The following is a 16,208-nucleotide window of genomic DNA, read 5'->3' as shown; positions in this document are numbered from 1 at the left end:
TTTTTTGGTTTTTCTCCGGTACCGGGAACCGAACTCACGACCTTGCGCTTGCCAGGCAGGCGCTTTTGCCGCTGAGCTAAATCCCCAGCCCTTTTTTTTTTTTTTTTAACAGGGAAATAATATTCATGGATATCTCAGGGGTTAAAGTGAAGACAAATTAGTATTTGTAAAGTGCTTAGAAAAGTGGCCAATAGTGAGTGCTATGTAAGTGTGTAGTAAGACTGACCTCTCTATGTCCCTTAGTTGGCAGCAGCAGTATTTTCTTTTGGTCCTCTGGCCCTAAAGGCATACAATAAAACCCCTTTCTATGTTTCTGGATTTATTTTGGAAGTCTTAAATTTTAGGCACTGGATACTTGGATTTTTTAAACCCAATCCTTTTCTACAACTTCTCAAATGAGCCACTAGGTCCCCACATTTCATTTGAATTGTTATGATTATAGAAAAAGCCTCCCCTTATCTTAATAATAGATGTGTTAGGTCTCATATTTAAGATACCTGAAAAGATACTGTTAGTCAATACGTTTGTAGTGAGCACCACAGAAGATATTCAGGGGTGAAAACAGCTTCCATTGCCTTTCCTTTAAGGTGTTTGAAATGTCTCCCCATCTATTTATACTGTTCGATTGTTTGTTTGTTTGTTTTTATAAGGACAGAGTCTCACTGTATAGTCCAGCCTGGCCTCTAACTGTGGCAATTCTCCTGGCTCAGCCTCCTGAGGGCTGGGATTGACAGGGGTGCACCATCCTGCTCTTTATACCTCTTAACAAGCCCACATCTGCCACCAGGTGGTCCTCTGACCTGCTGATGATGCTTTTCATCTGGCTGTCTTTCTCCTCCTGCTGCCTGCGCAGCCGCTCCTCACTGTCCTCCAGGCGGGCCTTGTATTCCAGCAGCAGTTTCTGCATCTGCTGCTCCTGCACCAGCAACCTCCGTTCATACTCCTCCAGCCGCCGGCTGGATACTCGCAGGCGCTCCTTCAGTTTGCTAATTTCTTGTTCATACTAGAGCAGAAGAGAAGAGGCAAAATGACAAGGAGAGTTACACTAGTTTTAGAAACTAGAGATTTATATTTTAATGGAAGAAACCTTAAGCAGTGCAGCTGGATGCTGCCTGAGTTGCCTTTCCCTTTGTTGTGGGTAGTGTTATTTATTTGTTTGTTTGTTTGTTTGTTTTTGCTGCTCATGCTATTTGAAATGATCAGCTGGCATAAAATGTTAATGAGCATTGCCCTCTTCTAAAATTACATGTTAAGTCTTTACTTGGCATTCTACATTCTACAGATTTAGGTATCTCTCTTGGTATTACAAGTTGCTATAAGCCACATCCAATCAGTGATGGTTATCAAATGGGCAGGGGAAAAAAGATCAAGCACTTAGAAGCCCGACAAATAACTTAATATAAGCCCAAAGTTGCTTACAATGGAAAAGATCTCTGTATCATTGCCCGTACTGTAGAATCCAAAGCATTATTATCACTCATCAGACTGCCATTCCCTTACTGTACCAGAAGCAGCCTGCTGGAGGACAAGCAACATTTCTGTAACATCTCTAAGTCAATAAAAAGTCAATAAAAAGAATTTGCGGCACAACAGGCTATCACTGCTTTCCCCCCAGCTATAAGTGTGAAAGGTCGAAAAACACTAAGGAAAGGCTTAGATTCTCTGGGGCTGATTAATAATGTCTCATTTTTGTGATGTGGCTCACCTACCCAATTTGGTACTTCTTGCCAGAATATTTGTCTACATTCTTACCAAGAAACCTTATATAAAATTCAGTCATGCAATTGGTTATATGGCACTTTCTTGCTGTGGGTGGGGTCTGAGTGCAATGAAACGTCAAATTTTCTAGGTGAGGTGAGAGGCATAAGCTTCTCTATTAACTCATAGTCTACTTATATTTATTAGTAATTAACAATAAATCTGTGTGGTACTTTAAAAGTGCAATTTTATATAATATTATGTCATTTAATTTGGTCAGATACTGTTTGTTCAACCTCATGGGCCTGAATTATGCATGTTAATCTAGGAAGTCAAAGATGAAAGTTTTTATGACAGTTCTGAATAGTAGACTGTATTAATAAGCATAATTTAGGGTTATGCTAATAAGTTAATTATTTGGTTCTCAATTAAATGTGATAATGCTATACACAACAGCAAGATTATTGTTTGATCCTTTTTAGTTCAATTTTCTACCAACAAACTCAAGCGACAGATAATACACTTTAAATAATTATTTATAGAGCTATACACTCTTCTCTAGAAAAGGAAAAAAAAAAGCCAAAATGTCACCAAGATACAGATAGTAAGTCTAGTACTAAGGTAATTTTGAGCTTATGAATACTAACAATAGGTTTATACAGATACAACTATTTACCTAAAATGAGAGTGTCTCCAATATTAAGGCAATCTACATGAAAAAAGTAATTATCTAATCTTTCTCCCCTGTAGCATGATGGGATGGGTATTTCCTACATATGTGTACATGGAGATGCTACTGAACTACTACACATAGGCAGAAATATGGTGGTTAATGTAGAGGCAGAGGAAAAGGTGGTGGCAGCTGGACATAACAACCTTGTCTTGATAACCCTTTTAGTGGCCTATCACTTGTCTGGGCAAAAACGTCAATACAGACAGACTATGTTCTACCTTCTCAGCATGCTTGGCTTCATCTTGATTTTGCTCAGTTTCTTCCACATCCTCTTCATACTGCCCATTGTTTAGAACCCATGCTGCTGTCCTCTCTACTGGGGACATTGTGGCAGAGTCCACAGGTGACTGCACCTGCAGAAATAGTTATTAGGATGTCTTAGAACAGCTCAGTCACTCATTTATGTTTCACAAAGGCAGCTATTTGTGGAAGGCATGACAGTGATCCTTCAATTTTCTATTAAATGTTCTTAGCTTTAAGTAATATTTTTCTAAAGAAAGGGGTAGGGAGAAGAATATCCATTTGTATGCATCACACCCAAGAACCATCCTTTCTTTCCTTCTAAAGAAAGCCAAGGCTTTAAAAATTATTAATCTGCACATTGGTTCAAATGCTGTTAGGTATCAAACTACCTAGTAAGATTAAGATGATGACAGAATTAGAGAAAGAATGCATAACTTGATGGCTGACTGCTTACATGGGGAGATGTCTGTTGAACCCAGAGATGACCATGGGCCAAAGAACTGATTAATGCTATGTAAACTCAAATGATGACATTTAGATATCAGAATGCCAAATACTAAGTTTTTACATTAACTCTTTAGAAACAGAAAGACAAATGATACTGATTATTTTTAGAGGCCACTGACTTCCTTTTCCTAACAATTTAAGATCACTGATGAACACATAATCAAAATGATGAATGCCTTACAGTCTGTGCCATATTTCTAACCAGTTAGTATAACAGGGACATGGAGGCTAGTATTGGGCTATGCCCAGTTGGTAACTAAACGCAGGATAAAGCCTGACATCTCTGCCTTCATTTGATGTATGTTTCCTTTATTACTGTAAAAGTTTGGATCAGATCACTGCTCAGCTCTGTATGTAGGCATGTTGATTACTTAACAAGTGTCTGTCTGAAAACTGCCAATACAAGGTTTATTAGCTCTTAATTAATCTTTCCTTTTCTCATCCCTGCTCCAGCCTGAGAACACCAAGTTGGAGCAGTAAGGCAATTTAAAGATTTACAGGAACATTCCGTTGCCAGCTTCTATAAAATCTGTTGCAGACCACTACGTGGTGCCTAGAGGTCTCCAGTCACAGTCTGTACTCCACAGAATACTCCACTTTGTAGTCTATGTCTGCAGTCATCTTGGATTCCAAGCACAGGAGAGCTTCACAGAACAGATCGCCCCCAGCAGGTACCAGTCGCCTCATGGGAATTGGATTGCTCCCTCAAACCATAAGCACTTCTCTGGGGCCACCTCACAGAACCAATCTTGAGATAACGATCAACCAGACCAGGAATATCTACAGTACATCTACGCAAACCCCCAGCTAGAAAAACCCACAAACTCTGTCTTTGTTCCCCTTTTCTAAAAAACTTCAAAGTATCTGTTAACCCCTCAAGAAGAGAGACCTTGGACCTCTTCATCTGTCCTTTCTGGCATAGCCATGCAAAACAATGATGCTCTTCTGTACTTCACCACTCTTGTCTCTTTGATTGGCATTTTAGGACCGGTAGCTGAGCCTGGTCTATTGAGATCTCTGGATCTGGGACTTTTGCCTTAAAACAAGTTAGGACTGCAAGCTAATTATTCTTTTCCAATAGAGACATACAGGTGTTAAGAACTATGGCCTTCAGGAACAACTCTACCACTCAATACCATGTTTCTAGTCTACTGAATAGGGTTATCACCGCCATCACCTATCGTGACCATCTCACAGGGAGTTATGAGGACTGAGCAAGCCAGTAGATGTGAGAGTTCTTTGGCAAGTGCAGAGCACTATACAGAGGTCACATGTCAGTCTTACTACATTTATGTTTCAAAAACGGAGTTCTGAAGAAGAATCTGGTTTGTTGACCTACACACATTTCAAAGATACATAAGAAAGGCTTCATGCCTAAGAATGCATGTGTGCAGTCTATATGAGTAGACATTTCCACTTGTGAATGAACTTGTCAACATTCTTTCTCTAATGCTACAATTTTACAATATAAATATATGAAACTTCAGTACTCTCAGAATTTAAAATTCTATTTCCATCTCTACTATAGTCATAGGCATGTTTCTTCTTTTGTCATATCCACATCATTAATACATTTACTTACTGCAAAAAATAACCTTTTTTGAGTTAGCTAAGCCTTTGAGGTAAGCAATATTAGTGAAATATGAGTTTGATGTTCCATATATATATTTTATATAGTTATATGTTAATGGTTACATATTCTTCTAATATGTACCAAAACAAGAATATGATTCATAATTGTGTGCACTAATTTTGACCATCATATGGGAACAGTGGCCTATAGGATAAAACATCATCCATAAAAGGAAGATAACTATTCACATCAAAAGTTATATGAAAAAAAGAGATAACGTGCTTTATAAACTAAAGGGACCTTATACATGGATACACATGATAGTTCTCCCTCTGGTGGACTGTAAAAGCAGAGCATAGTGAATTGTTTTTGGATTGGTAAAAGGTAATAGTAACAAGGGTTCAGGTTTTTATTTGATATATGTGTACCAGGAAGGCAAAAGAATGTGGCGGTGAGTCTTAAAAAAATTACTAGCAAGTCAATATTTAAAGGAGACAAATGCCTTTTTAGTTTTTACAGTCTTATTACTCTAGTACAAAGGCGCAGCAAAGCTGCTTTACTGTGAAACCAGAATTTTCTATTCAATAGCAATTTGAGATAAAGTAGCTATTAAACTAATAACAATGTTACTGTTAGGAATTTATTACCTCAAGGCAGTTAATTCAACAGCTTTCTGCTTTATATGGTTAATACGTTGTTGCTTGAATGAACTTTCCCTATGACTTGTTATAGGTAACTTCACTGAGTGTCTATAAATGCTCTGCAAACTAATGGTACTCTAAAAACATACAAAGGAAATAAAATCTTAGCCTTTAAAAGCATATTGAAAACAACAACAACAAAAACATTTTGGAAGTAACTGAGGTTTTGTTAAATGAGAAGACGTAAAAACAAGGGTGGGTTCACTCTGTTGGTGATGGTGTAGCCTCAGAATGACAGATACACTGTCCAATGAGAGATCGTACAATGGGAACTAGGTATTTATGGTCTATTCCTATTTTATTGTTTGAATATTATTTCAGCAACTTCCTGATATGTCCTAGGACTCTGCTTGGCAAACAGTAAGTAGTCAAAATAAAACTGATAAAAAAATCAGACATATCTTTATTATTCCTTCTATTCATGATAAAGCTTTTATAATATTTATAAAGGAACCAGAAAGTAATATTGAATAAACTGAAAGTAGGTACTATTCTAGATTGGAAGAAAATAGAAGTGATATTCATTTAAAAATTAGTGTTGTATGCTTTATACAGTATTAAAAACTATACATTGTCTTTTATATTTTTCCTTTGGTCTTAGGTGTACTGGTCTTACTTACTAACTTGAATGTCAGTAGAACGGCACCACATCATACATTCTTTTGAGTAGTAGTGACTAGTTAAAGGTGTAATAGATACTTAATAAAAATTACTTATTTGCTAATACCCTAGGTTCTAGAATTCATAATCAAAGTTCATTATTAAAAGAAGGACACTGTTTTTCCTCTAGTCCTCTGAAAGTGCATCAAAGGCTTTTCCTCAATGATTTTTCTATTTCTTTCATAAGTTGGATATATTATTATCTTTAGTTTACAGTCCAAGAAATTGAAGGAAGCAGCTGGTAAGTGGTTCAGAACCCATCTTGTGTAGATATAGCCTTAGGAAGAGAATTTATACCACTGACTCTCGAAAGAAGAATTAAAGAAAATGAAGGATGAAAAAGACAAGAAGAAGAAAAGCAGCAGAAATTCCCATTAGGAACAGCTCCCTTTTGAGATGAATCCATACAGGGATTCCCTAGGAAAAATAATGATGTAGGGCAAAGGGCCTGACATAGCAGTTTAACTGACACAGCAATTAGTCACAGACTGGCTACGCTGGGGACAATTGAGAATAGGCCAGCTCCTTGTTCCTTGCCAGTATTTATTAGATATAAACAAGACTTGCTTTCAGCTTCTTTATAATCTGAAACAGGGTCTCATAATGAATAACACTTCTGCTATTAACAATGAACGGCTGACTAAATTAATGAGTAAACTCTAAGGGTTCCTGAGGAGTTTGGATAGAATAGGGTTCAACAAACTCAAATGTGAAAACTGCAGTACAATACCATTGTGCTTGTCAAACACCTATTTTTTTTTCCGCATCATGTTAAAGATAAGAACAGTTTCCTTAGCAACCAATACATACCTTCTCATTTTTGTTAAATATACCAAACACTTCTTTTTTTTTTTTTTTTTAATCTTTTGGAAACAGGGTTTTACTATGCAGTTCAGGTTGGCCTTAAACTTAATTTGTAGTCCAGGCTGGCCTCAAATTTGCAGTGATCCTCCTGCCTCAGCCTCCCAAGTGCTGGGATTACAGGTGTGTACCACCAAACATCTATTTTTAAAAGCCTCTTCAAATTAGAATTCCTAAGGATAGGAAAGATGGTAAGTATTATTTATGTAAGACTATATGATACGTGATAGAGGTAAGTGAGAAAAAAGAAATTCAAACAGTGGCTCAAAGGGGTCAAAGTATGAAAAGACTTGCCTGAAAAAATTAAATGTAAATCGTTTCACTAGAATTCCATTTCCTGCCTACTCACTATATTTGGAGAAGACTGAAGCCAATGACACTGGCAATAATGCCTGTTCCTTTGTGCTAAGATACAAATGGAATTTGCAGGGGACAAAGCCACTGACAATTATAGACGCCTACAGAACAAACCCCACAAAGAAATCCTCTAGTTCTGTGGAAAAGAATTTCCCAACATAATTTGCAATTAAAATGTGTAAGGGAATTTGCCTTAAAAATGTGCTGACTGTATAGAACTTCAAAGGCTCATGGGAGTGAGAATGAGAAACATAAGCAGGAGACAGAAAGATAAAGAACACAAGAGTAACAACCTTAAAGAATGTGCCATCTGGGTACAAACAGATATGCAGAAAGACCAGAAATGTGAGACATCAAAATACAGTGGCATCTGTGGTAGCAGCTACCTGCGAAGGCACAAAGATCAATATTTAAACTTCTGCTAGGACCTTTCACTTTGGCTGTGCCTACCTCATGCCAATATAATAAAGATATTTCCTAACTCATCAGCGGCTGTGGTATAAAAATTAATTTTTAAATTGGTATTTGCAGATGGTATATGCTTTTCGTTTCTCATCTAGCTCACCCTACGTTTATTCACAGAAACATATATTCTGTGTTTGTGTGGTAAGTGTTATATTTTTCTGTAGGAAAGATGTTACAAAGAACAGCTGGTTCCAGATGAGTACCCCCAAAGCTATGTAATTTATAATGTAAATATCACCGTGAGTCATAGGCGCTGGGAACTGAGGACTTCAGGATACAGAAACAATGGGTAGGCAGAAGTAAAAGAATAGAATTTTAATTTTTCTTTTCTTTACAAGGCTGGACTTAAAACAACTTTTGGAAAGGAGGAGCGTCCTTTCCCCTGTCCTGTTCCTCTGGGTCAGTCTGATGTTCTTATCTACCATCCATCTCATCCTTAGCACTCTGCTGCTGCTCTAAGACCCCCAAAGAGATGTCTGTTTTCACACAGTATTCCATCTTTAAGACTAGTTAGCTTTCTAGTGTCCTTCTAATAAATACTGTAATCCCCTGAAAGTTGCTGATCTCAACCAATCACATTATACAGAGTCAGAGACTGGAAGCATTCTAACACAAAATGTGTGTGTGTGTATCCTTATATATAAAAGGATATATAATATAAATAGATATACAGGGATAGGTATATTTTTTTCCTTTTCCTTAAATGAAAATGCATATTAAATCAAATAACTGGGGAAATGTGTAATATAATGAAAGAAAATGATAACTTTAAGGTGAAGGGAAATCCATTTCTCAAGGGAGAATGATTAGCTAGGATGTCTGCTCCCCAATCAGTTTGAGTTAGTCATGCTTTTTCAGCGCCCCACCTCCAATTTTGTATCCAAAGGTTCTGTAAATGCTTTTGTTCTTTTCTCTTCTTCCTTAAAACCAGTATTAGGGCAGATTATAGAGGGTGAAGGCAGAAGCTGCCAAATCAAGTCCCAGCCAGTAAAAATGCAAATAACCTACACAGGTATCCTACTCCCAAGGTTACTGGCTCACTTTAAACATAAAATATGTACTGGTGCCTCAAAATGTAATATTGTAAGAAGGGAATGATTACATTCTTGGCAAACAGAAGAAAGCTTGGAAATCATATTAAGATTGGTGTGACACTAGCTGGGCTAGTAAACAGTGATATAGGAGGTACAAGTGTTTAGAATACTCGTTAGCTACCCGTGTTTCTATCTTTTTACCCTCTGCTTTACCTTGCCTCTGTAGGTGTTCCGTTGTTTATTTTTCCAGCCATTTCCAGGAAAAGGCGTATGGGACTTGGTATTACCGTAGGGAGTTGGGGGAAGAAGTACAAAGCAGTTACTTTAAATTCACAGCTCAAAACATACTATTTTTAATAAAAAAGATCAAGAAGGATTAACTTCTAGATTCCTAAAATATAATGATTTTGCCTACTGATTTCCTGGTTTAAGAGTGTGGTTATTTATTCAACATCACAGATCTGCTCTAAGTGCAATCTTAGCAACTCCGCTGCTTATAGAGAAGGAAAGGCCTCGTGAGTGTTTGTTAGAGAGTCTCCTCAGGGTAATGAGTCGAACTACATTCTGCTGTCTCACCCAGCCAGAAGCCTCCCAAACTTTTCACTTCCTCTTTCCATTTAAAGGTGGCAAAAAAATATTAAGTGGAAACCTTGTTAGCAATTGGATTTCCTGATGATTTATACATAAAGAACCAAGGAAGTACTGCAGTTGGTAGCAGCAACGCCCCGCTCCACCTCCACCCAGCTCTCATCCTTACCTGCTGTGTCTGCTGTCTCTGGATTGCTCTCACTTTGGGAACGGGGCTTTCTCTGGAAGAAGAGGACTGCTGCCGGGACCGGCTCCCATTCTGCACAGGTTCAGCCATCAGGGCTGCAGATGCCACTGACATGCTCCCAGTGCTACGTAAGGAAGCACTATGGGGCAGGGATGGGGGCGCTTTGGCTCGGGCACCTAACCCAGCCTGGTCCATTTTTCGGATTTGGGTTTGGCCAGTACTGTTTTGTCGTGGCAGAGCAAGAGGTATGTGTCTATCTGGCATATTGTGCCGCCGGGAGAAATCTTCACTCTGAGTGCTACGTTTGGTGAAATCTTCCATACTGCTATTGCTGGGTCCACTGAGTTTGAAGTCTTCACTGTTACTTTGGCTTCTAGAACTGGCAGTGCTTAGGTTCTCCAAACTGGAATCGACAGAGGCCTTTGGCATTGCTGGAATAGGATTATTGAGGTGATAGACTGGATTCTGGAATGACAAGGGCTGGAGACTTCCTGGCTGGTTCAAGGCTGGATGCAGGGGCCTTCTCACTTGAGGTGCACTCTGGGGAGTGCTCTGGGCTTCCCGCAGTTGCTTGATGCTGGCCACCTGGGTTATAGAAAGCTGGCTTCCCGTCAGGCGCATAGGCACATCAAGCATGACAGATGCATGCTCTACCTGAGCAGCGTGAGGATCCTGGAGATCCATTAGGGAGATACTCCGACCATTAGGAAGGCTATTTTCCTTTTCATCTTTTTCAGAATAAGTCATGCTCTGGGAGGAGGCCTGCTGAACCAGTAATAATGTTTTTCCCCTGAAATAACTGTCTGCGTTGTCCTGGCTTGGAGATTTTAATTTATGCAAATCACTGTGGAAAAAGAAAGGACCCTGAATTACTCTGGAGGAAAATTCTACACAGCTAACATTCTGCAGCCTGGGCACGAGCCCTGCTGAAGTTTCACAGGCCCAATGTGGATACTTACATTCTTTAGAAACTCAAGTTTCATCATTACAATTCTTAGAATAAAAGCCAGCGTTTTTAGTTTTCTCACAAAGGCAGAGAATAACAGTGTGTATACCATCCCATCACTGTGTTCAGTTTTTACTAGAATTCCAATAAGTCCCTATTTAGAAAGATTAGCATACCTTGCAAGGTACTAGAATTCACACTTAATTAGTTCTGTTTTAACCTTCAAGAGGAGAAGCTCTGAGTAGACAACTGAAGGGTCTCTGTTAAAGGCACAATGTAAATGTTGCCAATCCAGAAAATGAAGTCTAAATCCAGCTGACATAGACAGCTACAAAATGGTATTAACTGAGGGTGTCCAGAGTTTTTAATGCTACACTATCTGACATCAATTTCAAAAAACTTACTCTTCCATTAGCAGGACAGAGAGTTCTGTATACATTTGCTGAATAGAACTCTACCCTATCATTCTAGAAAGTACGTTCTCCTAGATGTTGTGCATTATGACAAACAACTGAATTTACCTCAGATGATTCAACGTCTTATAACTTTACAGTTGTAAAGTCAAGGAATAAGTTAAAGAGATTTCTGCTACATCTAAATATTCTCACTCTTTGAGACAGTAGTTCCAAATTTCTCTTTCATACCTGTCAGTGGGATCTTCAAATATTTTCTGCAGCCCAGAAGAGAGGCTCCCACTGACATTTGGACTGGAGTTATGCTCAGTGAAGCGTCTCAGTTGCTGTTGTATTGGCGTAGGATTAGTCAGAGACTTGGTAATATCAGCGAGAACACGGGGGAGAGGCCCCAGTTTTGCCACGGTTGCCTGTAGGAAGGAATTTTCACCCTGATTGGATAAGGAGCATTGTGACATCCACCACAGATTGTTTTGGGAAAACGAGGCCCATTGATGGAGGGGTGTAGGTTGGAGGGAAGGGTAGGTATTTGCGTATGGGAGTGGCAAGTTCATAATGCATTGTTATGGAGCAGCGGAACCATGGCGTCGAGATGAATGGAGGAGGCGAAACAAGGTGCAGCAGACATTGAGGAAAGAAAGGGAAATAGAAATTAGGATTATGCAAATAAAAATTAAAAGACATGCTTAAAACAACCAAACTACTGCCATTCCAACTAAAACAGGCATGCAAAGCAAACTAAATCTTCTGTGGCTAACAGACCAAAATAAAGAAGGGGAGGAACCAAACACCTTCTAACCAAGGGAACTTCAAGACTAGAGGGTTGGTTGGTGTGATGAAACTTACAAAGAAAAAGGGCCATGTGAGAAAAGAAATGCATGCCGACGTACAGGAAGGTGCTGCATTCAGGGATCCACAACACGGCAGGGCACACAGTTAGTTGATATTGCCATCCACTAGCCCAGTCAATCTTGGGACCCCTGACCCACTGCCATCTTAGCTTCCATTAGTAAGGTAATTTTTTTAAAAAAACAGCAAAATCAGGTAAATTCTTTCTATATGTCTAGATGTACTCCTGCATCCCAGCATTAGATATTAAAGAGGAAAAAGGGTGTATACACAGTAAAGCCTGTTAAAAAGACCTTGACCTTGAATAAAGCAGGCCTATTTCACAAAGTAACAGTACGTGCACACCACTGATGAAGTTATTCAAAAAAGAATAACTTTTTTGTTGTTTTTAGGCAGGGTCTCACTATGCAGTTCAGGCTGGTTTTGAGCTCACTATGCACCCCTGGCTGGCCTCAAACTCATGGCAATCCTCCTGTTTTGGCCTCCTGAGTATTGGGATTACAGGCAAGTGCCATTATGCCCAGCCAAGAATAACTTTTTAGTACAGGCATTATCCATCTCAATCACTCTTTTTAGGGGATTCTTATTCTCACAGGGGACCTCCCAATATGAGACTTCTCAATAAGTTAGTTTTATATGGTTGCCTTTGGGTATTTTTTGTCTTCTCAACAATCAACAGACTCATACCCTGCTCAAATGGATATAGTGTCATCTAAAGAATGCCTTTACCTGCTCAACAGTGCTGAGCCATGGTTCATATTAAAGGAAGTTACCCTCAACATAGCTTCAACTTAAGATCTAGCTAGCATTTCTAAAAGTGAAGAATGGGTTTTGGAGAGTAAGAAATGGTTATTTTACAAATGTTTTAAGCACCAGTGGACATACTACTATTTATGCTTCCTCAGGATAGTAGTCTTTTTCATAGGCTTTATTCTTCTGCAATTTTTACTAACATATTTTTACATATAATAGGAAAACTGAAGAAAGCAAACAAATCCTCATCACAAAACCATGGTTTTGGAAGTCAATCTAATACCACTAAACTATTTTCTATTACAAAAATCTATGCCTTGCTATAAAATTCCAGAAGGAAAAAAGTGACTGGCATACTTTACAATTTATTACCCATTAATACTCACTAATACAATGAATGTATAATAAAATTTAGTTTACAGTCAGAAAACAAGTAATTGAAATATTCATTTCTGTGTCACATCTGAAAAGCCAACATCAGGGTTTTCAGATTTCATGTGTGATCTTAGCACTAATAATCATAAGCCTCCTGACTCCCACAGTAAAACAAAAAACACCTGCACAAAAAATTTAATGAGGAAAATTACTTAGACATGATAAACAGTATTTTCCAAGTTTTTACTTTTGTTACCAGTTACCAGATAAGGTTTCATCTTATTCTATTACATGTGAATGAGGATGTATACACCAATATTTTGTATTAGTTTGTAGGCAAGTTTTCAGATATGCATTGTACGTGTGTATATTTCATTGATTCAGATAATTACTAAAGAATGTATTAATAATTTCAATGGCTTTCTAGAATTTCACAGCTGTGGAGCACATATTTTATTAAAGGTTGCTTCTAACTAGCAGAATGGGAGAGTGTTACCACTCATAGATATGCTCCAGAATTCAGGTACACTAAAGTTCTCTATCTCCCATTTCCCATTACTCTTCCAGCCTACTTTACCTTATCAAGTTGGGAAACTACTTCCCACAGTAAGGAATGCAAAACTGAAAGCTCTCGGCCCAGATCAATGTAACCATCAAAGCCTGGGGTATTTGAGATGGTGTCTGGATTAGAGATCTCCAAAAGAAAGCGCTTCATTCCACCCCATTCATGTTCTAAAAAATCATTCATGAATGCCATGTATTCCTCTTTGTTACCAAACCTGAAGTGGAGGGTGAGAAAATGAGAAAGAACATATTCAAGAAGAGATATGATCATTTTGAGTTGACTTTACACAGAGGTATACAATTCTTTTATTTTGTGGAGATAACAACTAATTTTGTTTCTCTGTAACTGCTAAGAGAAGTTTGTTTTTAAGGTGCTAGGGACTGAACTCAGGGCCTTCTGCATACTACACCAACATTCTAACACTGTGCACACCACCAGCCCTACAATGTACTTTGTTTATTCCTTCCTTCCTTCCTTCCTTCCTTCCTTCTTTCCTTCCTTCCTTCCTTCCCTTTCCTTCCTTTCCTTCCTCCCTCCCCCCCTTCTTCCTTCCTTCCTTTCCTTCCTTCCTCCCCACCCCTCCATTTATTTTCTTCCTGCTTCCCTCCCTCTCTCCCTCCCTTTATTTTTTGTCGTACCTGGGATTGAACCCAGGGCCTTTGCATTGAATTGTCTCTCTAGTCCTTTTAAAATTTTTTGAGATAGTCTTACTAAGTCAAGTTTCCCAGGCTGGGCTTGAACCTATTTGAGGTTCTGGTATGTATTAAAGTATTATTATGAATATATGAAGTCTCCTGCCTCAGCATGCCGGAGTGCTTGGGATTACAGGCATGCATCACCACACCCAGTTTCTAAAACATACTTTCTTAATATTACTTTAATAAATACCAAACTTCTTTCTTGGAAAAAAAATTTTTTTGAGACAGGGTCTCGCTATGTAGTTCAGGCTGGCCTGGACTCACTACGTAGCCCAGGCTGGCCTCGGAATTGCGGTGATCCACCTGCCTCAGCCTCCCGAGTGGCAGAAAGTCTTCAATAGCTTTCTATTCTCTGTAGAATAAAACTCAAACTCATTTTTTCCCCAGTATCTAAAGCTCTCTATAAAATAGCCTTTACTTACCTACTAAATATTCACTAGGATGAACTTCAATATTGCTAACTTCTTCAAAGTCTCCCAAATATATTATACAGCATTTTCCCCAACCACTGTATACACTCAAAGACCTCCAACAGATGCCTGAACTATGGAAAGTATGAGACTCTATGTATAGTGTTTTTCCCTATAAATATATACCAATTATAAACTTTTCCCTTAAGGAAGCATTTTAAGGTACTCTTTGGCATTCCTGAATTGCCAGCACCACTGCTCTTAAGGTTTGGGGTCATTAATAAGACAAGGGACACTTGAGCTCAAGCACTGTGACACCTCCAACAATTGATCTGAAAACCAAGATGATTATTAACTAGCAGGCAGCATATAAGGGATGATTCACGTTATGGTGGGACAGAGGTGGATAGCATGAGATTTCATCATGCTACTTAAAATGGCATGTAAATTTAAACTTAGAATTGTTTATTTCTGGAATTTTCTCTGTACTGTTTTTTGACCACAGTTGACCATGGGCAAATGAAATCATGGAAAGCAAAACCTTAAGTAAGGGGAGACTACTGTACTATATTCCTTTTCTTCTCCAACCCTTTGCTCACGCTCTTTATTTCCACTAGAAAAGAACCACTTCTTTGCCTATTAAGATGCTAGTTGTCTTCAGGGCCTAATTTAAGCCTATAAAACTTGTCTCAAGATGAACTAGAAATAATTTTCATTAGAACTAGCTCAAAATGGGCAAAAAGGAGTCTTTCTGCATTAGATGCCTAAGAATAAAATAGTCCACTTCTAAAAAATGGACACTAAGTACTAGAAAACAATCTTCTCATTGAAGTTCTAATTCTTTCTTCCATACATTGCTAACAGAAACTTGTTTTTAACTGATGCAGCTCAGGGGTAGATGCTTTCCGCTGAGTGCGAGGCCCTAGATCTGATTCTCAGTACCACCAGGACGAAAAAGAAAAAAAAAATACACTTATTTTTAAGTACATTTATGATCAATTTTATAAGTGTGAATTCTTCCCCAGCTAGTTCTTAGAATTATTTTCTATAAATTATAAAAAAATATGAATTTACAGAGAAAAAGCTGGAAACAATAAAAAATGGAAAGAAAAAAGTATGGGTGTACCCATTCAACTACCAAACATATTTGCTATGTACATTTGCTTTCTCCTTTCTTTCAAAAAATTTTAAGCCTACAAAGAAGCTGAAAGAATATATAATAAATAGCCATATGCCTTTCATTTACATTAGCCAAATGCTAACATTTTGCCAAGTTTGCTTTCATTCTCTACTTATATACATATGGCTTTTTTCCCTGAACCATTTTAAACTAAGTTACAGACATCACCTCTAAATACTTTAGCACCCATTTTTTCAGACTAAGGAATATCTCTTACATAAACCAATGCCAGTTTTGCACTAAAACTTTTGAAAACATTATTCATGAATCATCTTACATGTAGTCCATATTAAAATCCCCCTAATTACCTCCCAAATAACTTTTTGACATTTTTTCCCCCAGTTTTAAGATCCAAATATTTTTCTAGTATTCTATCAGTGTCTTTGGATCTGCTACAGCACCCTTCTATCAT

At 38.2% G+C, this 16,208-nt stretch overlaps 1 protein-coding gene across 10 annotated transcripts in view; it reads right to left on the bottom strand.

Annotated features, from left to right (window-relative positions):
* Positions 1–16,208, bottom strand: part of Rasal2 (RAS protein activator like 2) — a 302,028-nt gene that overhangs the window by 12,250 nt on the left and 273,570 nt on the right. For 4 of the 10 annotated variants that reach the window (XM_013521043.1, XM_013521024.1, XM_005374920.2 and 1 more), the window contains 6 exons: positions 13,521–13,722; positions 11,198–11,397; positions 9,590–10,451; positions 9,046–9,108; positions 2,650–2,784; positions 801–1,003 (listed from right to left, as the gene is read on the bottom strand). In XM_013521043.1, the coding sequence (XP_013376497.1) occupies positions 801–1,003; positions 2,650–2,784; positions 9,046–9,108; positions 9,590–10,451; positions 11,198–11,397; positions 13,521–13,722 (1,665 nt within the window). The remainder of the gene's footprint in view (positions 1–800; positions 1,004–2,649; positions 2,785–9,045; positions 9,109–9,589; positions 10,452–11,197; positions 11,398–13,520; positions 13,723–16,208) is intronic. The other 6 variants (XM_005374926.2, XM_013521035.1, XM_005374922.2 and 3 more) reach the window with 3 other exon arrangements.

The sequence above is a fragment of the Chinchilla lanigera genome, unplaced genomic scaffold, assembly GCF_000276665.1.
Source record: "Chinchilla lanigera isolate Chin_1 unplaced genomic scaffold, ChiLan1.0 scaffold00005, whole genome shotgun sequence".
In the NCBI taxonomy this organism is placed as follows: Eukaryota; Metazoa; Chordata; class Mammalia; order Rodentia; family Chinchillidae; genus Chinchilla; species Chinchilla lanigera.
Note: the sequence above shows the minus strand (reverse complement) of the source record. Positions and strands in the feature narration are given on the sequence as shown.